We start from the raw sequence: 25,741 nt of genomic DNA, 5'->3' as shown, positions 1-25,741 counted from the left end.
GTCGGATCTCGGAACCTAAGCAGGGTCGTTCCTAGTTAGTACTTGGATGGGAGAATACCAGGTACAGAATACCAGGTACTACAAAAACCTCTACTGCCTTGCGGCCATATTCATCCATGGAAAAAGGCTTCAGGAGTAAACCTTGAGGAAAATCCAGAGTTGGAGTCCCTAAGGCAGTTCGACGCTGACCTTCGCTCTGGCAACAGCTGCGACGGTGCCGATAGCCTGTCTTCCATATTACGTTGTTCTGGCTAGTATCCGACCACTCTCGCAACCCTGGAGAGGACACTCCAGCCTCGATTGCGTTACTAACGTGGCAGACGCGAACCAAGACGAGAGGTTATGTCATCCATTGTTAACGAGACCGACGGAGGCCAAAAAAAAAGTAAAGTATGAGTCACATCTGTTCTTCAGGCTAGATTCAGGCTGTCTGCTGGCGAAAAACAGGCAAACCTGCACGGGGCATAAAAGGGAACAGCACTTACGGGCAGGGGGTGAAAAAATAAAAAATCTGTACAACAAGACTGCGTCTCACCCATTTCCCCCTTTATTTACCCCACTGTATTGTATAGGTTTGGCATTTCTCAGCTCTCCTTTTGCTCCTTTAAATTTAAGTTTCCTACAAACGTGGACCTATTTTAACACCTTTCCAACCTTATAAGATAAATTGGCAAAAAGCAACAACATTTTTCACCAAACACAAATGCCCTAGGTTTCTGTGTACGGTCAAATTCTTTTTCTGAGTCTTATGAATGTTTAGATAATTCCAAACAGCCAAACTTTTTTAGAGAGACAAATATCTGACAAACTTTACATACCGGAGTATTTTATTCTTTACGAATGCAATGCTTAAGCTTTATTTCAAAGTTTTCATCATTTTTAAGAGGAATTTTTTAAACCTGTTCTGAATAGAGAATCAACAATTTCAACAATTTTCATGAAAGGAAGAAATAAATAAATGAAATGAAAATGAAAACACACGACTTAAAACGTTAGAAACCAGAATGTCCGTCATCAAGTATTAAACTATTAACAAGGAAAACATTTGCACCTTAAACATCAGCAGTTTATACACTGAACTCTAAATGTCACATTAATCTAATGTTTGAGGCTGGCACGTCATTTTAGACCATCTTAACCATTTTAATCATCAACCTGTCATGATGCACTAGCTAGCAGCAGCTGCCGAAGGTGAAATTGAAGCAATTAGTTTCTGATGAAGTTCCCTCCCATTGTTGTGTCGGTCCCTAAAACCTGGTGGGTGTTCATTGTTGTGACCTTTCACGGCGCACTTTGATCATCTAAGGATTTGCTGAAGAGCTTCAGATCCTGTTTGATGGCTTTGCTTCATCTCTGTATTCAGGTGCAGAATGTTGGTTTTGTTTAGCCTTTGGGAAAATCTGCTTCTGTATTGCACATTTCCTTGTCTACATGAATAAAATAACAGTGGATTGGCATCATGTGCTCTTGTCAGGTTAGTCTAAAGACTTTATTATGATCATGTTTACTTTTCTTTTTCACTGTGCCACAGATTTTTGTGTAATTTTTGTAACAGTGTAAATTTCAATGTAACCTAAAATACATTACACACTTTAAAAAATGACAAATACTTGCATGCTTTATATAAGAAAACCTTCTTTTTTTTTAGAACTGTTAATCAGTTCTCATCAGTTTCTATTTAAGGTTTTCAGATATTTTAAACTGAAAGAATCTGCCATAAATGCATCACTTTAACAGCAGATTTAATGCAAAAACATATTTAAAGTCCCTTCTGATAAAGATTCTTGCTTACTTTATTAAAACCAACTTATTCAATAAACAAATGTAGTGAAACTTTTCTTTTGACAGTTTAAATATGAATCTTTCATACTTCCATTTGGGACAGATTACAGGGCTATGAAGCTTTAATGAGCTGGATCTTTAGATCAGACTGCTTTGGGTTAAACATTAAGTGGAGCGCCTCTGATGTATTTGACTTCTTCCTAAAGAAAACTCTAAAGTCTTCTTGGGGTGTGAGTCAGAGAGGTGCACATTTTTAAGAAACTTCCTAGAAGCCTGAGGGTTGGAGAAACAACTATGCACTGAATCTACCGGAGACAAATGTGATATTAACAATCTAGACTCCCATGAAAGATTAAAACTGTAGTATAACACCGGGATTCTTGACGTACAGAGTAGGGATATTATAAAAATGTATGAAGATAAAGAATTACAAATTTTTGTAATGTCCACGTCTCCTGAAGAGGAGTCGTCAACACAACCAAACTTAATCGTTACACCCCCCCACCGCTAACATTTAGTTGACACTCCAATCCTTGCGCTATCAGTGCTATGCTTTAGATTCACAATTATGTACAAACACATTACACTTAAACAAATAAATAAAACCATCCGATGGCCGCTACATTTACCGACTTTGCATAGGTGTGGAACCATAGACTGTAAAAGAGAACTGGACTGAGCGAGTGTGACATTTCCCATAGAAAATGCCTTACTTCCAGTTCCGCCTTGCAGATGTTACACTGTTGGAGCTAGACAACGTAAGTAAACAGTGATTTGTCCGAGTCGCTCTGAGTCAACATTTCCATGGCAACTACTATAGCCGGTCAGGAGTGAGCATATTCGAAGTCCACACCCCATTCACTGAAAGTGGCTCAGGAGAATCTGTCAGTCAAACATTACAAACATTCAAGGCGGAAGCCAGCGGGCACCACATGCTTTTATTAAGGCATCTGATTGGCCAGTTTATAACTTGAATAACTTCCGCTACAGAAAAAATACAACAAATTAGCTTTACAAAGAATATGTTAAAAAATGTATCAGAGCAAGAGTGGTTATTCTGACCAATAGAATAGCTAAGTGATAGCTGTTTATTTCTCTACAGAAGTCTTTGAAATTTTGCTTTCTTGGAACAAGTGGGTGCTTCCTGTTGGGAACGCGAGAGGGAAGGGCTCACTCCGTCCAGTTCTCATCTACAGTCAATGTGTGGCACCATCAAAACTCCAACATAAAATGTTGGAAATCAAATTGTGTACACTTTACAGGTAACTACAAAAGCAAATAAAGAAGCAGCTGATAACCCAGACTAGAAATAAAAAGTTTGGCTAAAGACAAAGCTGTGTATGCTGAAAATCCACCATACACTGAATTATCATAAAAACAGCTAATTTTCTTGATTTAAAGTAAAACAGAGTTGCATGTTCTGAATGACAAGTACAAAGAAAATTAAAAACTAATTCATTAAGATACTATGCAGGGTTAAAAAAAAAGCATTGAAGGTACTAAACACCCTAAAGCTTTTCCACTTAGAGCTGAAATGTAGAAACAAACAAATTAATCCAAATTAAATTAAATGGATTAATCAAATTCCTTAATCAAGTTTTCTTTAAAGTATTTGGAGCATTATTCTTAGGCACAAAGCAGCTTTTTATTAGAATTTAATTTAGAAATTCATCCATTTATTAATAAAAGTTCCACTTTTAGATGAAATAGTTTTAAAAGGAAATTTCACAAATAAATCCACATCCAACTGAAATAAATAGTAAATTAGGAGTCATACTAAAATATGTTGAGATTTTACAGCATTTTAATCACATTTTTGTCCATTTTCATCACATTAAAATAAATGCTTTGATGTTGTAAAATACTAAAACCTTTTTTTTAAATATTGAAAAAACATCAAAATTCATTATGACAAATGTAGATTAAATTGTTTCCTTTTCTATTTTAAGTACTTTTTAAAACATTTTAAATCCATTTCAAAGCAAATAACTGAACCCTAAATATGTTTTAATTCAATATATGACAATATTTTGACAATATAAAACTGTATTTAATAAATACCTTTACAGGCAAAGATATACGACTCTCTTTTTAATAAAAAGTGCAAACTTTAAGTAATCTCCCTTTAAAGTACTTTAGTTTTCAATGTCAAACATATAAGAAACACATCAGGGAGGAAAAGAATAGTTAGCAGAATCATTATCTGAACAACAGCTTCTTTTAAAACAAAGCAGCTCTATAGTCCGTTCTGCACTCTAAGTGGGGAATTCATCACAGAGATATTATTTTAGTAATGTTCACAGGATAATGCAAGATAATATGTTTGGCACAAAAGTTTCAATTTTCCTGCGAGCTGCTCTGCAGCAAACTGCATGTCCTTGAGGATCCAAAGTTGACTCAAAATACTAAGTGGCTAAAGTTAGTTGTTGTTTTGCTGTTTCATTCTTGTTGATTCCAGATCTTTTAATGACTGGAGATTTAAAATTTCCATCACACCTGAGGGTTAACAATTTTGTTGTTTTTTTCACAGTCGAAACTGTGAAGAATAGAAACTCAGCTTTGGTGCACTGAGGACCGAGCCTCCAACAGCACAGCAGCACCAGACCAGAGCATTCATTTAGATTTTCATCTCCATCCACTTGAACAGATTTTACGCTTCAAGTCATTTTTCATATCAACAGCTGTTCATTATGAGCTACTAGAAGCAGAACTACAGTATGTTTACCAGCTAAGACGTAAATAATTTGACTCGGAGTGTATTCAGACTAGAAAAGTCTGTTGAGTGAGGGCCAAGGCAACAAGAGGAAGAATAATGGAAGTCCTAAGCTTTGCAATCCTTATCGGAATAGTTCATTTGTTCAAATGTTATATTTCATTGACTGCTCATAAATGTCTGTGTCAACATCGAGTACTACAGGTTTTACTTGTTACTTTGGTACGGCGGGGGCAATGATGCAAGGGGGCTACTGAGGAGACAACGGCTAAGAAGGTTCGCTCATTCATGACATAAGGAAGATGGTTGTCACGATAAAAGTGGTTTTGATGAGCTTCAATTAATCCGACAACATTTTAATGAGTTGGTGTGTCTCATCGCCATGGTTGCCTACTTCCTCCTCTGTTTACATCCCATAATGCTCGGCCACGGTGGCCGTTTTGGTCCAGCTGATATTGATCCTATTGCATGTATTTAGGCACCCAGAGTTTCCAATAGTTTTTCCTCCTGGACATGTAGGAAAACATGGAGGAATTAATGTTGTTTTTTTTTGAAAAGCAAGAAAAAGGTATTTTTACACTAGTGGAACTTTAATTTTCTGCTTATTTATATTCTATATCAATGACAAACTCTTTCCAAAAAATGTGAATATCATGGAAAAGTGTATATATGTCCATAATCCCCTTCAAATAGAAATGGAACCTCATTAGAATGTAGATTCAGGGATCATTGTATAATTGATATCAAGTATTTGTTTTGTTTTTTACATAAATTGGGCTTCCAACTCGTAATACCCACAAAAACAGAATTTCAAAGAATACTTTGAAAAGGGTCTTTATATCTAAAAGAAAATAAACTTTCTCAACCCCTTCATGCCTCACCCGTTTCTCAATTATATATCAAAATATTCATTTTTTGTTCAATGGTAAGTAAAGTGAAGTCTAGGGTTTAATGCTGTGAATTAGCGATGTGAAGGGTTAAAAAAAAGGAAAACAAGATGTATACCACACAGAAGGCAAAAAGAGCAAAGATGTTTATCCTTGTTTCCCCTTAAATGACTCGGCTAACATGAAGGGAGGTGCCCATTCAGCGTATCGCCTGAAACCTAAACTCGGAACCCGAGACAGAACTCTGAGGCAGAACTGAATCAAGATGAGGCCACCGGGGACACGAGGTCTCAACTTTTCAGTCAGCAGACAGAATACAGAGGATTTTTTTTCTCCCACCTTTCTGGTACTCGGGCGTGCTGTCCTTGAGCAGGCAGCTGAGCTGGTGGCCATTAAGATGCAGGAAGCGCAGCTGCTCCCGGAGAGAGGATTCCTCCAAAACGCCGGGGATGACATGGCCCACGCTGTTCTGAGAGATGGGTAAGCCGAGTCCCAGAGCCAGCGTCGGTGTCAGGTCAACCTGCTCCACCACGCCAGGCTTCTCCATCTCCGCTTAAAGACAGAAACACACGACTGTGACAATCACAGACTCTTCTGTTTGATGAAATTATGACAAATGAACTGACTTGCACTTCAGCTTTTCCCATTCTTAGTAATTACAAAGTTTGATGTGATATTATGTAAATTATTTTTTTTTATCACGGCTCATATTGTAAGAATAGTCAAAAGGTCTGCATGAAGATGGATTTTTTTTTTATATAAAACTGCAGTTTCAGTGAAATAAACATCAAAAACTAATTCGAAATAAGGTTATTATATCTCCAACAAAGCACATATTTACTTTGAACAGAGAAAAATACATTTATTCTTGCAGTTAGGCAAATATTGCCTCCAAGAGACGGCAACATTTTCAGTTTACACTTGTAATTTCCTGTTAACATAATGTGTTTATCTCCAAGCATTTCTTCAAGATAAATGTGAAAAAAGCTGCTTATTCTCTTGAGGACAGCAGCGAACTGTCCCACAGCTTTCAATTATGAGGAAGTCAGTTACAATATGACGCAAATTTGATGGTGCATGGAGCTGTATTCCCAGGAGCTGCAGCATCTCATTACTCCTGCTTCCTCCTCAGCGCAGTCATGCTGCAGACACAAGAGTACAGCAGAATGAGGAGGAAAGCCTCCACTATCTACTCCAGTGTTCATGCATTTAAGGAGAGCAAATAAGTGACCAAAAAAAAAGAAAAGTCAAACAATATTGGGAAATTTAACCTAAAATGTTTTTTCAAATCACTCAAATCATTGTTCTTCTACTACCCCCCTTGGAGAGGACTGCAGAACAAAAGCAGCGTCAGATAAAATATAAATGAAATCATTCATCATCAAACGATTTATGTTTTTCTTTTTCCAGAGCGCATTTGCTGTCGGGCGTTTCTTGCTTCCTGTAGAATGCTCCCTAAGATGGGGGTGAGAGGGGAGGGGGGTCCTCTCACCAGCAGTGTATGAGTGAAATTTTTAGGTTATAATAATGAATTCTACTGGAGAAGAAGCATTTTGAACAAAGAAGAACAGAGCTCAAAAGCAGCAGCAAGTAAAGCAGACTAAAAACTGGACAAATCCCTGAGCCGAGTCCTAATTTGGGTAATTGGATCCCCTGGATCAAGATGAGGGTTTTTTTCGATTTAGTAATCAAAGGAGACAAGGACAAAATTAAGCCTTTGGCAACTACAAATCTACACCAAGCATGTTATGGTCTTAAAAAAGGAAGCACAGGTGAGTGGATTTATCTGCTCCTCTCATACCTGCACACAGTTCAGAGCAGAACCTAATCTGCTCCCAACAAACCAGCTGCAATCTGGCTGAACAGATGTGTGCTGAGCGTTAAACACGGAATCAGAGGTGAGAAAACTTACAAAGGTTTTTTTATATGAACCAACGTACACAGAAGCTGTACATTTACACAAAATGCAATTCATTCAAATCCCTTTTGACATCATCCATTTCCATTATCTTCTCTATGAAATTCATTCCTAGCGTTTTTAGGCGGAGAACATCTTTCCTGATGTTTTTAAGGTAATAATTTATTATTTTATCAATAAAAGTTAAGTTAATGTCACATGTAATTTGGAAAAGTGTTTTTATTAGTTACAAAAATGGTTTTGGAGGGAAATGTGACAAATATCTTCTTGAGTTGTGTTGAATCAAACAGACAGACCAATAGCTGCCATTCTATATCTTCCGAAATGGAGCTTTTAGAAAGAACCAATCAAATGACATAGTAAGGCGCATGTGATCAACAGCATGAACTAATTAAACGAGAAGCAGAGCTCTCCTTTGATGACCTTTTTCTCCAAAATGGATCATAAATAGTTACAACTGAAACGGTGAAAGGAGAAATCCTTTTTCTAGCTTCATTCTCATGACAACAAACCTGCGCCTCAGGAATTCAACAAGATTTTACGTTGGCTCTCGTTTTCTTAACAAATGCAGGAAATGGATAGTAGAACTAAAGTTCATACATTTTTTTAGAGGGTACCTTAAAAAACATATGACCAAAAAGATATCACAGCATATCAAGAAACATTGCTCTTATAAATGTTCACAAGACAAAATGTGGAATAAAACTTTCTATCTTAATGAAATAGAATGATTTCTAATTGGCTGCTAAACAAAACAATGTGTCTTGCAGCACAAACAATGATAATGAGGTTTGCCTTGATATTAATATTGTAACACTATAAAACTATTTTCTTAAAGAGTTCATTGTTATGTTACCACACGCTTAAAACATTTCTAAACACTTCAGAGAGTTTTCCAACAGAAAAGATCATTTTGAAGCATCTTTAGGAGTTTCGAGCTCCTGTATGCACCCAGAATTTCACTAAAGAAGACTTAAGGAAAGCACTGCATGTAGTTGCTATTCTACTGCAGTTATATTTCAGATCTATACAGCTTTTAGTGAGCTTTCACACCCCTAAGTAGCACAAAATACACCCCATTGTTTTTGTTTCTTCATTCTGTTCAGACACTCTCCTCTCCCTTTTCTACAGTCTTCTCAGAAGTCCACAGAAGGAAAAATACTTTAAGCATCTGAAAATGGAAAACAGAATAATAATAACAATAAAATAAACAACTAACTTTACAGCAAGAAGATTCAGTTAAAGGGTGGAGCAGGGGAGCCTTTATTTTCCACACACGTTTATTTTTACCATCCGGATGAATACTCGATTTTGATTGGCCGCTGGGTGTGGATTAAAAAGTGATAATCCACAGTGATAATGCATGTCTAAAAAAGAAGGTCCGGTCACATAGCTTACATGTTCTATATCACTTCGCTGACTTCTTTAAAACAAACTTTAGCTTCATTTAACCCATCGTGACATTCAGCATAGATATAGCTTTCCTTTGCTGCTGCGGTTGAGGTCGGTGCCGGCTAAGCGGCATTATCACATGAACATGACAACACGCCACACCACGCAACAAATAGTCAGCTTTTTGTAAAAAAAAAAACAATCTAAACCGAAAAAATAACAATTACTAAAAACTAGGGGTGTCCATCGGCAAGAGTCTGGCAATAAAATGCGTATCCCGATACCCGTCCAACAATATTATACATATCACAATACTGTACTAGAACCCTTTCTCTTTTTTTTAAGAGTATGAATTGGGAAAAACTCTGCCTGGATATTAATACGCCTTCCATTTTAATAAAATGATCAAATTCATTTTATTTAATTATCACAATGTTAAGCCCTGTATCTCATTTACAAGTTGCTTTTACCCTAGAAAATTCATAGTGCTTTTATTTTGCTTAAAATAAAATTGTTCTTAAAGGGAACAGTCAACATTGTCTGATTTCCACAACCAAATATTTTTCAGTATAAGAAAAATAAATAGAATGAATGTGCCTTAACCAATTAGGTTGTAAACGTATGTTTGAGGAAATAATGTTGTTTATTTGCAATATTGCTTAATGTACCTTCTCCAGCATTTTTAAACGGTTCTGGAGCCTGAATGGTGCTTCAAAAATAATGCACTTCGCGGGGCAACCGAAGGACGGTTCAGGCTTCCACGGCGTGCGTTAAAAAGTGATAATGCGCACTTCGTCTGCCATTAACCCTTACTTATTTAACATTTGCACCTGACTTTGTCCAGAAATACCAGCTTAATTAAGCACTGTAGCACGAAGGCGGTTGGTAAAAATCTCCCTTAGATGGTGGACATTTGCTATCATTTTTCTCACTAATTATTATTTTGAAAATAGTGATAATTCTAAATTATAACTTGGATATGTTAAAACACTTTTAATGCTCAGTGCTTAAGTGTTGGTCACAGGTTAAAATATTTAGTAACAACAAAACAGCCAGATAATGTGATCAAAGCGAAGATAAAGATGCATAAAAGATGTAAATTATCTCGTGGATGTGCAGCTTACATCATTTTGGATGATGCAGAACATGGCAATGGTACTAAAGTTTTAAAAGCTGTGGGTAAAAGCATCTCCAAGCTAAAGCTCCTCTTCAAAAGTTATACATTTCACAATCGAGCTTTGCTAGTGTGCACGTGAATAGTCTATTTAAAAACTTCTCTGCAAGAGTGGTCTTTAAATAAAACAGGCTGATACAGAAACAATTTGCGCATTTGCACGTTCACAGGCGGCCTCATTCAACATATTTCTGCACACTAGCAGAGATTTGCAGAGATGACACTGTTCCTCGCACTGAGACCCACACTACGGATGATGTGAGATTAACCCATTCAGGCTCCATCCAACATGGAGATAATGCAGCTCGGACTTATTAAAGGGAAGAAAAAAAAATGACCATAGTGTCTGTTTGGCAGTTATTTTCTATGATTTTCAAACCATTGTATTTTACCTTTTCTTTTGAAGATCGGACTTATGAGCACCAGAGGTGTGTTGATTTCTGGTTCCGAAGAGCCTCCGTGGCTGCCGGTCTCTGACATGCCGTGGTCTCCACACAGAACCAGTAAGTAGGGCAAAGACCCATCCGCCTCCTGAGGAAACCAACAACAGTTTAGAGGACTCCTCACTCGAAAGATCAACCTTCAGGCACATGCCTAAAAGTATTTGGTATAATAAAGCATGTCTTTGATTTTTTCTTTTCGTTTATCGGGTTATTGGTGTTACTACAAGCATACCTTTGTCAGGAAGTGACATTAGAAAGAGCAAAAATGTGGTAAAATGAAGATATCAAAGAGACAAAAAAGTGAACCCAACAGTTTTTACAGAACGTTTGAAGACCCAATCTGTTCAAAATCGTGTTTTGGGTGTTTTTAGCTTATTTTTCTGACATGTTTCTGATGATGTAGACCATATATTGACAAAAATAATCATTAAACTGCATTTCAGAATATTTATTTATTCAAGTTGTTGTGAATCAGCAGCAAACAAAAAAGAAAATGCAGACCCCCATGTCAGCCGCTTCACTCTGCCGCAAACCGCCCCAATGCATGCTGGAGGTTCTGGTTCAATGACGCCAATAGGACAACATCATCGGCAGAGAGGAACTGCTGTGGTCCCCAAACCAGACCCCCTCTAGTCCCTGGCTAGAAATTCTGTCCATAAAAATTATAAAAAGAACAGATGATAGAAGGCAGGCCTGCACCGGGACCAGGTCCGACTTACTGCTGGCTGTGCGAACAAAGCTCCTGCTCTGATCAGAGGCCGGATAGCCCTCAGTAAGTCTCTCCAGACCCCAAACTTACAGAGCACCCCCCCCCCCCCCCCACAGGTGACGCTGTCGAATGCCTTCTCCTTAAAAGCACACCATTTGTATTTCTTAAATCAACTGGTGTAGTTTCTTCTGGTTACATTTTATTGAACTGTAATACAACATTGTCCAAAACTGTATATTATGTGTATATCTACGGCTATTTGAGTCACTTCAGTGTGCTAAAGAAATGTAGAACAAATAAAGCTGCCTTGCCTTAATGTTAAAGCCAAAGTTCTTCAGTCTAAAGCTACGCTCACACCTAGCTCGGAAACGCGCGTTCAGGCAACCACTTCCAATGAAAATTCAATGTAAACTTGCGTATTTGCCCATTTCGGGCTTCCGCGTTCAAAACTCTCATTTTACTAGATGCTGCACAAGTTTTTGGGCTCTGCCTACAAAACGCACGACCATTGAACGTTGAACTTCGACCAATCAAGGATTCAGATTTAGTAGGGACGTATGGTAGCGCCTTGTTCAAACAAGGAAGTGCCATGAAGGAGATATTAATCATTGGGGTTTGAATGCGGTTGGAATTATATGACACCAAGTCTTTCAAATATGGAAATAGAGCTGTAAAAGAAAAAGCCTGGAGGAAGATTCACAAGATTTGCACCGCTTTGACATTTTACACAAAATCTCTTCCAACTGTGCGTACATGCACTAGCAACAGTCCAGTACGAACAATAAAAGCGGTCAAGAATGCTTGGTCAGCACGTTCTTGAACGCGCATTACATGCCCGTGTGTACGCAGCTTAACCAGCAATGCAGTTTACACAAACACAGAAATATCTTTTTTTTTTTCAGAACATAACATTTCTCATATTTTCAACAACAATCAAAGGAATTGTGGGTTGCAGGTCTAAGCATTTCCTGCTTTAGGAACCACATACAGCAAACCATCCTGCTCAGAGAAAAAAAAAAGCTTCAAGCCAAGGCTGCCGGGTTAATTGGTTTGCTGCAGAGATTTTATAGTAATATGCTTGTGACATTCAACAGCAGCACAGAAGGCCACGAAAACATTATTTTTATGAATGAAAATTGAAAAAGTTCCTTCCCTTAAGTGATTCTGTTTGATCTAATCACAAGGACCCTTCCTTTGACAAGGTTTCGTGGGAGTCACAGCAGAGGAGGCGGGTTCAAATACATAACCACGGAGCAACAAAACAAAGGACACATCCTTGCACTGATTAAATTACTGGGAAAAGTCAACTCCAGTGTTGTGTTGATCAAACAGAAGAATCAAAATGCCAAACACTTAAAGATGCTTTTTTTAAGAACGGAAAGCATCTTCCATCAAGCAAACATAAATACCTTGAGAAAGTTTGAAAAGTATTGATGAAGTTTGCTTTTGTGATTGGACGCAACGGCAAATAATTTGTCAGTTTTATTTCAACTGAAAATGTCAAGACTGATTTATTTCAATCCTTGTAAGTCCACACATTATGCACAGGACACACAGAACCAACCAAAAACCAAACACGGCCACAGCCGTAACACCGGTAAATTGAGAGCTTTGCTTTTAGCTCAGCTCTCTCTTCACCACAATGGAACGGTACAGCGACCGCATGATTACGGACACTGCGCCGATCTTCCTGTCAACCTCATGCTCGGATCTTCCCTCACTCGTGAACAAGACCCAAGGTAAACTCCTCCACCCGGGGTAAGGACACTCCACCCACCGAGAGATGGCAACTCTCAACTCTCATTTGACTGATGAGTCAAAATGTGAAATATTTGACTGTAGTAGAATGCAGTTTGTTTGTTGAAGGGCTGGAAAGAAGAACAATAATGAGCGTCTGCAGACAATAGTGATTCACGGTGGAGGTACTTTGACTGGTTGGGGCTGTTTATCTGCAAATGGAGATTTGATCAGAACCATCCAAAAACTGGCGACCTATTCAGGGTGTACCTCGTCTTTGCCCAACAGTAGCTGGGTTGACTTCAGCAACCCTGTAATTCAGTCGGTTCCATGGATGGATGAATGGATTGAGATTTGACCAGGATTAATAGTGCTCCCAATGCCAAGGAAAATATCGCAAATACCTAACCATCATGCAACACCATCAGGTATATTATTGACCCCTTTTTTTTTTCTACATTGGGACAATAGCCGCGTTTACATGGGCAGAATATCTTGATCGGATCAATGGTCGGGTTAAAATTCACCCGTGCACATGGGATCAGAAAACCTTTTTCCGATTAGAAGAAACGTTCACATGGGTCACACTTTCGGTTGGAATAAATTTTGGGCATGCGTAGTAGTGTCGAAAATACCGGAAGCAAAATGTGTCCCGTTGTAAACAAACCTTTGCTGTCACATATATTTATGCAGCAGCTCGGTAAAAGAGGCGGTCTTCCAAACGGGTTTTTATTAATGTTATGAATATTATGAAGTGCCTGTTCGCTCATCATTTTATATTTAATCCGTGTGGTCAGTGCTTTTTTTGTGGAAGAACGGAGCTGAAGAAGAACCCAGTGTTAGGGCAGGCTAACACGCGCTAACAACTTTAGCCTTTTGATGGACACAAAATCCAGGACCATGCGGGAAACGCTGCAATTTGCAGCTTGGCTGCACGTAAATGTCTGGGAATAACATCAGCCTTTATTTTGTCGGGGCACAACTTTCAACGAAACATAGCACCCTCCCCTCAAACACATTAATAAATGCGGTTGCTCTGCTCAGAGAGGTTCACTCGGTCCACTGGCACTGGAGCCCGAACGCAGAGCTCCAGTGCCGGGTCCAGACGTCAGTGGACACGCATCCTCCCCGCATCTCCCTCGTGAGGGGGTGAAAGAAAGGGGAGAGCCAGCGGGGCGAGAGCAGAGTGGCGCTTTTCACGGGGCGTCCGCAGAGCAGCTGGTCGGTCCCGTATGAGCTCCAAAGCTTTCTCTCAGCGAAACACCATCTATGCTGACGTAAACCAGAGCAGAAGTGACACACGATCGGAATGAACCGTTTACATGACCAACGATCGGATAAACGATCGGTATAACCCACCTATCTCGATCGGAAAGAAATTCTGATCCGGACGAGTCTGATCGGGGCAGAGTATTCCGACCGGCACGTTTACATGACGCATTTTCTTTCCGATCAGGCGTTCATTCCGATTACTTTTGCCCATGTAAACGCGGCTAATGACCCCGAACATACAACCAAATGCCGTAAGAACTAACTTCAATTGAAGAGATGGCATGACCCCCACTGAGCCCTGAACATCTGTGGTTAGTGCTTCAAAATGTTTGTATTCAAGCTACCTACCCAGTTCCTTCAAAAACAGTGAGCAAGTAGACATAAAAGAACTGATGCTGGTGTGAAGGCAAAGGGTGGAAACCAAATATTGATGGGATTTCTTCATTCACTGCATTCTTTGGATGGATAAAAATAACTGAATAAGACTCTTTGCTTACAGCACTTTTTCCACATCTACTCATTAATGTAAATTAATTACACTTTTCAAAAATCTGAACTCAGATGAGCTGTGGTAAATCTTACTCGGCATAGAAAGAGGGAAAAGACAATCCTGTGTCCTACATTTCACCCAAAAACATTCGAGCCAAGCACCACTTAGCGCCACACAGAGTACCTCTGCCCTCCTTACAATAACTCAGAGTTAACTCCTTTTTCAGAGGATAAAAGCATGAAGGCAGGCCACATTGGGAGACTTCCTTCACTTCATACCAAGCCTTTCTTTCAAGCAGCAGACAGTGCTGAGTAAGATAGAAGAATGTGTTCTTCAAGAACAAGCAGTGGAAAAAAAAACACAATGGAAAGTGATTTCCATTTCACAGTCACTGATTCCAACCAAAGGCAGGCAGGCTGTCAATGAAAAGCTAGATGAATAAATCCACTCAAAATGAATTTATGTTTAAATCATTGAATGTTTTGTTATTAAAGTAAAAAAAATAAACTGTGTCCATTTGCTACTTTTGCTTGTGCAGTTTGGAGCAGTTGTGAGTTCTTAAGAAATTATATACAAAAAAACAGAAGGAACAAGTGTTCTCGGCTTTGATACAATTAAACTAAAAAGGACATTCAGGTCTCAATCAAACAGGCGGTTGATTAAATCCTGCACACTTTATTATAGCAGGATGGACCTCGTTTGTAATTTCTTCAAGATGCAGCAGTTTGAGAAGCGACTCAAACATCTTGACACAACCAGATCCAACCTTTCCACAGCATGAATGTTGTTTCTGCAGAGCTTCTATGACCTTAACAAAAACCTGAGAGAGCCTGGTTTATATTTAGGTCATAGGGATTAGGAACAAAGAGGCGCACAAGTCACTTCAGTCAGATTATACACCACATTACAGCTAGTGGAACTGCAGATTCCCAAAATGCACTGCAGCTCCAAGACAGCAGGAATTGGCAAAACCAAATTATTGAGATCTGGAGAAACGCTGAAGCAGAATCTGATAAGAATGTTGGATCATTTAAAATGAGTTTACAATAATGAAAGAAGAAATGAATATGTAAACCTAACAGTTGGTAAATGTCTGAGTCTATGCACCAAAAGGAAAAAATATTCATAATAAAGGGCTTTCAGTAATAACGCTGACAAATATTTATTTTGTCATCTGAACATCTGAATTTCAATTGAATTGAATTTCAGTCAATGTAAAGGAACATATGTGCGCATTTCGAGCTTCCACATATAAAACTCTACATGTTGGTACGCAATGCGTCCAATCATAGACTTTTCTTTGAAAGCGGTCAGTTCCGAGTGTGAACTAGGGGAGTGATGATAACCGCAACACCACGGTGATGAGGTCATCACTGCACGTTTTTTGTTTTTTTTGTTTTTTTATAGTTCTGCATATGGTGCGTGATTGGAACTATAATAAACACATTAAACACATTCATCTTTCCTGATAATTTACTTTTTCTGCTAGTCCTGTGTTCAGACTTCAAGGGCTTCTGGGAGAAACCTTTTATTACTGTTCTCCTTCACTGCCTCTACACTGCACGCGCTCCCTCTTCTTACACACACGCGCAAGGTTTCAGCAGCACACACACACATCCTCATTCTACAACAGAAGTTTCCATCTCGTGAGGAAATACGACAAATTAACTGCGTTCTAATTATTCATTTCCATTGTATTCTTGAGTGCGCGACACGGTTGCCCGCCGGAGGAATTTTTGTTGGGGTTTTTTATTTTTACTGTTCTCCTTCACTCTGTAACACCAAACATGAACGCGCACTGTTAGAGTGCGATAAATATCACTACATGTTTTGTTTGTGAACAAAATGTGCAGCGCAAATCTACGTGTCTGTATAAGCAAAGGCGGAGCCTCCTGCCCAGCGTTCTTCATGGGTGTCAGGCTTCATGGCTACCGGAAAGGTAACAAAGTGTCTGCAGTCTGTTTATTACTGGGCAATATATAAAATTCTGAGAAGATGTCTGTACCAGAGAGCACAGGTGAAACTCGCGTGCAGCTTGAGAACGGTTCACTGCAGAAAAATCAATATGCACCCCCAACACACTTGTGTGCCCTCCTTCCTCCTACACACGCAGCGCACTGACACACATACACACAGTCATTCTACAACACCTTTATAGTTAGTTCATTAGTTAGATAGGTAGTTGTTACTGTTATTTGTTAATAAAGAATACTGGGTTGTAATTGTATTCATTTGCGACGTGGCCGCCGGGGGATTTTGTGTTTGGTAGTGGTGGGGGGTAACAGTGACACTGCGCCCCCTGCTGGTTCATTGCAGCGGTGATCAAAAATCCCACACAGTCACAGCTCTAGTGGGAACGTAGCATAAGACTTTACTGCCTCCACAGTAACTCTAAAACTTGTTTGCAACACGCTACATGTTAGCCATGCAACCATAACAGTCCCTGTAACTCACAATTTTGTTTGCAACACGTGAAAAAGCAGACTGATGCCGCTAAAACAAACGTTGCTGTGACTACGCCATCTCCCAACCTTGTTAGTAAAACGTAAAAATAAACTAAAAACCAATTCCCACACCGCTACACGTTAGCCGTGACAGCGTATTGACAATAACACCCAACCTTGCTTTGCAACTCGAAAAAAAAGTTGGCTAACATTTTAACAGAACGCCATGTACCCCTCAGAATTGCTTTAACATTATTACGAACAAACAGAATTAAACCATCTATAAGGCAATCAGGATTATAAGGCACATTTTGTTTTGTTCAAATTTGGTAGTAAAAGCTGGGGGGGGTCCTTTTCAAAACAATGAATGCCAACCGGTTGAAAAAAAATAAATAACTGCTGTCCGTGTCTTTCATATATCGGAACAGAGCTTAGAGAGAAAAGGTCTAGAGCAAGATTCACGAGATTTGCAACAAGCACCTACCAACTGTCAGTACATGCACTAGTATCAGGTAGCAACAGTCCTGTGTGAACATCGAGTGTTCAAAAACCGCAGTGTACCTTGCTTAGAGCTACGTACACATCAATCTTGTGTAGTGCATTTAAGAAAACGCTGAACGAGGAATGTTCTTACAATCAGCCAGGCCCGTTTCCAAGCCCGGTGTGAACATACCATTACTGGCTGACAGACTTTTCTCTGACTCTTTAGTCTAGCTTAATGTGCCTTATAGTTCAGTGCATCTTATATATGATGCAAATTCAAAAATAGACAATTGATTGACAGCGCACCTTATAATACGGTGTGCCCTAATGTGCGGAAAATATGATAAGCTAGAAACTGGTAGATAAAACTAATGTCTCTGAATCAATCTTAATCAAATTAAAATGTAGACAAGTGTAGCTACGGCCAATAGATCATTTATCCTTATTCGACTCAAAAAAGATACTTTACCATATGGTTATGGCCAACTCCAGTAAATTTAGTCAAGAATTTCTAAACAGCACTAAATAATATTCAGCTGTATGATGGATGACTGGAGATATTCTGGTCTCAGCCAAGGATATCTGTGTGAAACTCCATGAGACTAAGGCAAAAAAAAGAAGGAAGGAGAATAAGAAGTACCTGTATATAACTTCAAAAGTGTGCAAATGTTTCTGGGATGTGAGATTTGGGAAAGGAATAAACAGATCAGCAGGGAGTGACAAAAAAGTAAAAGAAAAAGCTGCCTGCTTTATGCTTTGATTTCTAGAGGGATTTAAGAGAGCAAGGTTTGGCTGGGTAGCAGCTAGAATGCTAAATTTGCACTACAAACATTGAATATTCTTGTTCTGCCACTTTACGAAGACCTACAATATTATCGTCTTTCATTCAGAATGAACATCTGCATCCTCAAAGAACACATACAGCTGGAGTAATCAGCCAAGAATTATTGAGATGCTAACAACTGATGGGAAGAGAATAACTAAATCTGCAGAAGCTTTCATACTTCAACCAAGGATCTGTGTTTATTTGTTTATGCGGTGTCCAACAGCTGTTGACAAAAGCTCTAAGAGATTCACAAGCTTCCTCCCTAAACAGCTTCAGTCTGCAAGGGCGATAAAAAGCGAATTATATCCAGTCAAATATGATTTGAACTATGTAAAATGACCACAAGGCAAAAAAATGCTTATTTTTCAAGTGGCATATCATTAGACAACTACCCAAACAGTTGCTTAATATTTTATAGCTTTCCAAACTGCTTGCATCAGCTTCACGGATACAGCTGACACAATCCGATAGGGAAGCATCTCAGGTGGATGGGTTCATTTATTATTCCCATGATTCCCTATCCCCCAATCCGCTTCAGGGTTCCCACACTCTCCGTTAAAACACCTGGTTCCCCACCAGCCTCTTACTTTTTATGCAAGCTGTTCAGTTTTGTTTTGTTTTGTTTCTATTATTCTGCACAAATGATGAAATAAGCAGAAACTAAGGTGCTCAAATATGCCAAGATGCCACATAAACAACTAAGATAACTGAGGTACAAACATGGCATCTGTCGACCATTAAAATAAACAGTTTTAAAAAGAAATCCAAGGTGAAATGTTGCTAAAAGAAATTCAACAAACTCTATGAGATTCACCAAGAGTACTTTCAATTTGATGGAGAATGAAAAAACCTTTGAAACAAGAGAGCCGTGGATTTTCTTCAGGATGTCGTCCATCTCTAGTAGTTTAGGCTGAATGAGTGAGCTGTGAGGCCCACTGATGTGACCAATGTGGTCCAGGCCCAGATAGTGTAGAATCAAAATGTCCCAGTCATCCCTCTTAAGTGTGCTGTCCAAGTGACGGGTTACATTGTTGTCAACCTGGTGAAAAAAGCAAAAGATGTATTTAGTCAAATAAGAAGTTTCCAAAAGATCTTCGGAGTTATTTGAGTTATTATGAGGAAAAGACATTAAAGAATCATTTAATTTCCAATTCAGCACCATTTGTTTAAAAAACTATGTATGTGTCAAATTTGTATTTAAAAAAATTTTTTTTTTTAGTTATAAAAATGGTTTTTTTAAGCAAGTCTGATACAAGTCAAACTGTGATAGTTTAATGACTGGATGCCAGAAACTTCAACTCTTATGTTTAATCTGTGTTTACAGTGGTCTGTATCTGTCAGCGGTTAAGGCCATGTCACACAGCCGCTACGTCCATTTTGCGCTCATTGCACGAAAGGAAATTGGTCATACATGAATATACGCGTAAAAGTGAGAAAGGTTGTGATCTTTACATGGAATTTTCACAGATTTATCACAAATGAACCACGTTAGAAATACGAACAGTATGAATAAACTACGCAAAGAACACATAAATCAATGTAGAACATGAATCGTGCATGATTATTGGGCTGTACTTATGCAATTCATTATTGATTTAGCGTCAATTACATCATTTTAACGTGATATGTATGCCGTATATGCGATGAATACATCAAGGTACGTGCGTGAAAAGTCTGTTAGATATACATGGACATACGTGGAGGGTAGTGATAAGCCACAAATTTGCGTATGCATCTCGCAAAAATTATGCACAATTGTGTAAGATTAAAAGTAATAATTACGTATAAGCTCTGTAAGATACACGTAAACTGCGCAACTGACCAAAAATTTTGAAAAGCCCAAAACCAAATTCACGTATTGAAGGGCATCTGTGCATATCTATGAATGACGAACGCAAGACACACTTATGAATTACGCATATCACCCATGTATCACGAAAGACCGAAATTTCATACTTGCAATATGCGCACAATGTACATAGTGACTGTGTGACATGGCCTTTAATGAAGCCTTACTGATGGACATCACTGAAGGCTGATGGACCACCCTCATTTTAAATAATTGGAATAACTGGGTGTGTCTGCACATAAAACTATGATGCACTATGGAAAAAGGAAGGTAGACAGGAGCTGTGTGGTCTTGGATCTGGCCATTTAGTGGAGCTTGCTAGGTTGATAATTCAAACAAATCGCATAAATTTGTGGTACAAGCACCAAATTTGGCATGGATGCATCTAAGGACCCTCTCTTTCACCAAACGTACATTAGTCATGAGAAAAATCCAAAATGGTGGCCATTTGTAAAGAGGGCAGCCATACACTCAATTGTAATAAAAATGTTCAATGTCTATTTGCCCCAGTCCCAAGAATGAGCTTTTCGTGGCTAACATGCGCTTCTGAAAGATGGGATCATAAGGTACATCCATGCCAAATTTGGTGCTTGCACTACAAAATGCACGATTGCTTTAATAACTGGCTCCATTAATATATTTGGGTGTTGTATTAAAAAGAACCAGCGAAGCTGTCGCAGACCACAAGCATGCAGTTTGGAAAAACTTGTTTTGCCCGAATGTGACTTGACCAATTCAATGGCTTAAAATGTCTAACTGGAGAATTAAATTTACTGTTTACTCAACAAAAACACAGGTTGATACTCAACATTGAGTTGAAGGGTAAACTGTCAAACAACCGTCCTTTAGAAGAGTGAAATATAGAGAACAAAATAGATAGATTTGGACAATTTAACACCGGAGCTAGAGCTCGAGTGTTGATGCTCTTTAAATGATGTTACACTTCAACTGTTTACGCAATTAATGCAATTCCGACGGGTTCTGAAGCGGAGAAAAGCAGCTTTACGCTGATATGCAACAATTCAGTGTGTTGCATATCAGCGTTTGCTTTGCCAGAATGCAGCAAACGTAAAGTTTATTGATGTTAAATTTTCTCTGCATCAGAATCTGCTGGAATTCCGTTAATAGCTTCAATGGTCGATTTCCAGTAATTGGGTCAATGGTCGAAGAGTTGTGGTACGTCTAAGAGCGTGTGTTATTTAGGTGTTGTCGGTGACGTCTCCAGGGTTAAAGGGTTAAGCCTAATTGGTGAAGCTGTCACAGAATTCGATTAATAGCTGTGTGAAATTGAAAATTACAACAAATTCTTGGGTTCTTTTTAGTCAGACGACACTTCAAAATAAAGCCAATTTTTTGTGGTTATTTCAAAAATCAAATATAAACTTTTAGACTAATATCCTTAGGGTGACAACTGTGTTGTGAGTTTCTCAAAGCTGTCTTGTGCCCAGACTAACCAAAAACTGATTGTTTTTTGTTGCCACAATATTTACTTTACCTAAATGTACTGAGGTTCCTGCACCAAGGAAGTCACCTTGTGTTTGTATCTTTTCTTGATGTGTGGGCAGCCAGGCTGCAGCAGTTGAATTCTCCACATACCTCTGTGTAATCGGAGACAAAAAAGGATGTGGTGCCATCGTACTCCATGAAGTGTTTTGGAAAGAGGCGCACCCAGGTGTCGTCTCCGTAGAAGATGATCTTCTTCCCCGCTGTTTTGGCTTGCCAAATGAGGTTGTCTTCCGACAGTGCAGGAGAATTTAGGTTCATTACCACATCAATGAAGCCTGGGATGCTGCCAGTGGTGAGAGCCTGGAGAGGGATATGTTGTTGTAATTGTCCTTTGAACAATAATTGTCTCTCAGTGGTGTTATGCAACCCAGCAATTTCAAAGTAACTCAGATGATTAAAATTAGCAAGAAACAAAAGACTTTTTATAGTAAATCTTTAAAAAAGGTCTTGATGTAAAAAAAAAACTGACAAAAGATTGATTTTTTAATTTTATTTCATGAGCTAAATGTCTGAACACATAAACAGTGACCGTATGTCAGAAGCCCCACATTTGAACTTGTTTCTCCTTGGCACGGTTCTTCCAAAGAGTTTTTGTAAACCTCTCAAGGAAGCCAGAAGGGGAAGGATAGTGAAATTTCATCAAGTCAAAAACGGCAAGTCTTTGTGGGTTCGTCTGTAACCGTGTAAGCACACTGCTGTGTGTATTTAATGTACGATGTGGGGGATAAATGTGTTTTGTTGTACATTTACTTAAGTTTACAAACATATGTAAAGAATTTCACAGTGATGAGTACCTTGAATCACAGTTAAATTGTTCCATCTGAAGCTAAAGTGGCGTTCTCATTTCTTTACAAATCTCTACCCATTAGGGCCGTACCACATGAGGAAAACTCGCGATATGCAACATTATTGATCAATATTGTGATGACAGTATAACTTGTGATACATGAATAGCAAAACAACCAAAAACATAATTTCCATTTTACTGCAACAGTTTAATTTGAATAAGAGTTAACCTTAGTCTACATAGGAAGCCAACATCTAACATAAAAGAGCTCCATCCGATTGGTCTCCAACATGAAGCGATCCACCTGATTGGTCACATGCATAAATGGATTTTTTTGATTCGTTAAATACTTCAAGCTGCCATTAGATTGTTTTAGCACATATAAGATAACCATTTATTGCAATTTTCGCCATCTTTTGAGATATGCGTATCACACATCTTGATATCGAGGCGACCGTGGTGCAGTGGTAGGGCGGTCGACCTCTGATTGGAAAATTACAGGTTCAATTCCCACCTTGCCCGCCCAAGGCGGATGAATGCTAATTTTAGTTCATTAAAGACTAACAGGATAATTACAATTTAAGCCCTTGTGGTGTTAGGTGTATTGTCCAATGAAACAATACCTGTAAAGTCTGGGATTTTAACCAACCAACTAATAGAAGGATGCCGAAGAGCTATATATTTACAAAAAAACATTTTAAAAAAACACATGGTGTGCCCCCCTTTATTCTTTTTTTTTTTCCATTTTCTGACTTACCTTCTACGAAATCTACGAAACTAAAACAGAAATATTTACTCCTGCTGACTTCTTCAAAAAAATCTGAGATAACCTGCATTTGTTTGGCATAGAGAAGACAACATTTTGAGTTAAGGAAAACAGAGTTTTGCATCGTTAGAGGAGAAAGAAACTTTTTCTCTGGATGACAGGAAAATAATGTCCTTAAAATTTAAAAAGCTGCTTGGAACTCAGCCCAGGATTCTCCAAATATTGAAACAGTCATGCCAACAGTTTATAATGTAAGAACAAAGACAAGACTTAAAATTGAGAATACAATGATTTAGTCAGCTCTTTAAGTCTTATTTATCCGTTTTTTTTGCCGGTTTGAGTGCTTGCCCTTGTTTTTCAGGTCACATTTGATCTGAAAAACAAACTATTTTATTCAGCTTTTGCATTCACAAAGAAAACCCTGCAGCCATTGAAAGACTGGGCTTTGTTGGAGGACCACTTGAGCTGAACAATCCCAGCTCTTTCCTTACTTCAACAGAGAAAAAGTCATTAGAAAGACCCACAAAAAGAAGACAAGGTAAAGGCTAAAAAGTCTAGACAAGTCTTGACAAAAGCATCCTGCTCTTTAATTGTCTCATATTGTCAATAAATCCAGGGTCATTGGCTCTTGACTGTGACAGAATTTTCTCTTGTACTAAAAAACTACCTTTGTTGCTCGTTAGCCACTGATAATTTAACCAAACTCAATCAGGAACAAATAGAAGTCAAAGTTTTTTGTTTAAAAAAAAGGTGTCCACTGGGATTTGAGGCAGAATGTTAAAACTTGTGAGTCTTGTTCTTGAAATGAACTATTCACCATCTCCTTCCTGAGAGTGCAGGTGCTTGTTTCAGAAAAAAGGATGGACAGTCTTGATGAAGCTACTCTTTCTGCTTTATAAGCTGCAGAGGTCCTTTGTTAATTAATAGAAAAGGGCCTGTATGTAACTGGAAACAGTTGACTGTACACCAGGGGTGGGCAAGATACGGCCTGGGGGCTGGATCCGGCCCGCCTCCATGTTTGGTCCGGCCCACTGAACAATATCAGAAACCCATGTTTTTTATTTTTATCTGGCCACACGATCAAGAACCGCATATAACGTCACATATTACTCCCCCCTTCTGCAGTCTGTGCTCCAACCTGAAACCCTCTAAAATCTCTGTCAAATAGAACAGAAGACAGTTTCACTTTCTAAGTCGCAGTTCATCTTTCCCGGTTTAGCTCATTCTTTAAGAGCAATTGTGCTGCTTTTTTAAGACAGCCCACCCTGTTCTGTGTCCTGATTGGCTGGAGACCTTGTCCAGCAATCTCCTCAGTCCGTGCCGTGTCTCCTGTACAGAAACACGGAGCTATTCAGATCAGAAATCTGTGATCGATCAGATCTTTGTTTTCATTCTAAGATCCTGGACCTAATTTCTATGAAGGTTTGAGAATTTAAACAAGAGAAAAGTGTGAAAATGTTCATGTCTGTCTGAGAAAAGTGTATTTAGGCAGTGAGGAGTTTTACTGCCATAAACGTCTGTAATCATTCTCCTTGGATTTCACCAATCACAGTTATTTTTAGAACGTAACTCCTGCAATAAACGAGGGAACTCTGTACTGGTGAAAAGGTAACGCAGATATATGCTGAGCTGCAGCACAAGACGTAGAAATTTGCTTTTTTCATTGTTACTGGATGAGAAACAGACATGCAGGACACAGCTGCTCAGTTTTAGTGCAAACTGTGAGACGTGTGAGGAGCTGCAGCCCTCAAAGTCTCAGCGGGAAAATGAAGGCAGAGGATCCACTATTTATTGGTTTTTCTTTTAAATATATCAGTATACATTTTCCTGACTTTTTGTCTTTGAAAATCACAGTTATTTAGTCATTTTTTCATTTCATAAATAGTGTTATTTATTTTTATTAAAAGGATCATGAATTAATAAAATTTTATTATAGGGCTTTACGATAAAAGAAAGGTCAAAGAAGTTGAAAGAAAATGACTTATTGTGGCCCTCACAAGAAAAAGTTTGGGGACTCCGCTCTAGCATCCATGTGGTGTTGGAAGATTTGTTGTTTTTCATTCTTCCCATCATTCAAACACCACATGAACGCAGCATTTCTCTAAGATTTACACGAGGTACATCAAGCCGTTGGAGCAATTGGCTCTAAATTGAGAACAAAAGTTTTAACCTAGAATCCTCTAAAATGCTTTGTTTTAAAATATAATTTTCAATCCAAATGTTTTCATCCAGATTCCATGTTATGTCTTTCTCACTCCACGCATCTGGTCCTAGTCCGGCCCTTCTATCCAATTTTAGAACCCTATGTGGCCTGTGAGCCAAAATAATTGTCCACCCCTGCTGTGCACAGACAATTTTATATCTTATTGTTTGAAGGCTCTGTAGAAAAACCGGCCAAATCCTACAGTGATACTCAAAGCCAAAAACACGCTGAGAGGTTGCCCAAACGATTCTATGACTCAACGGCGCTCTAATGGCGGGCCCACGGTGTGGCTAAGCTTGCCATGTGCTACAGATAAATGTCAAATACAGTACTGTGGGTAGTACGGATAGTTTTTGGCAG

At 38.8% G+C, this 25,741-nt stretch overlaps 1 protein-coding gene across 1 annotated transcript in view; it reads right to left on the bottom strand.

Moving 5' to 3' along the window:
- pigg (phosphatidylinositol glycan anchor biosynthesis class G) overlaps window positions 1–25,741 on the bottom strand; it is a 92,475-nt gene that overhangs the window by 59,288 nt on the left and 7,446 nt on the right. Inside the window, exons 3-6 of the mRNA XM_011480497.3 lie at window positions 21,716–21,925; window positions 19,121–19,309; window positions 10,259–10,397; window positions 5,722–5,934 (exon numbers count right to left, since the gene is read on the bottom strand). Of these exons, the coding sequence (XP_011478799.2) occupies window positions 5,722–5,934; window positions 10,259–10,397; window positions 19,121–19,309; window positions 21,716–21,925 (751 nt within the window). The remainder of the gene's footprint in view (window positions 1–5,721; window positions 5,935–10,258; window positions 10,398–19,120; window positions 19,310–21,715; window positions 21,926–25,741) is intronic.

This window comes from Oryzias latipes, chromosome 10 (assembly GCF_002234675.1).
Source record: "Oryzias latipes chromosome 10, ASM223467v1".
Classification (NCBI taxonomy): domain Eukaryota; kingdom Metazoa; phylum Chordata; class Actinopteri; order Beloniformes; family Adrianichthyidae; genus Oryzias; species Oryzias latipes.
Note: the sequence above shows the minus strand (reverse complement) of the source record. Positions and strands in the feature narration are given on the sequence as shown.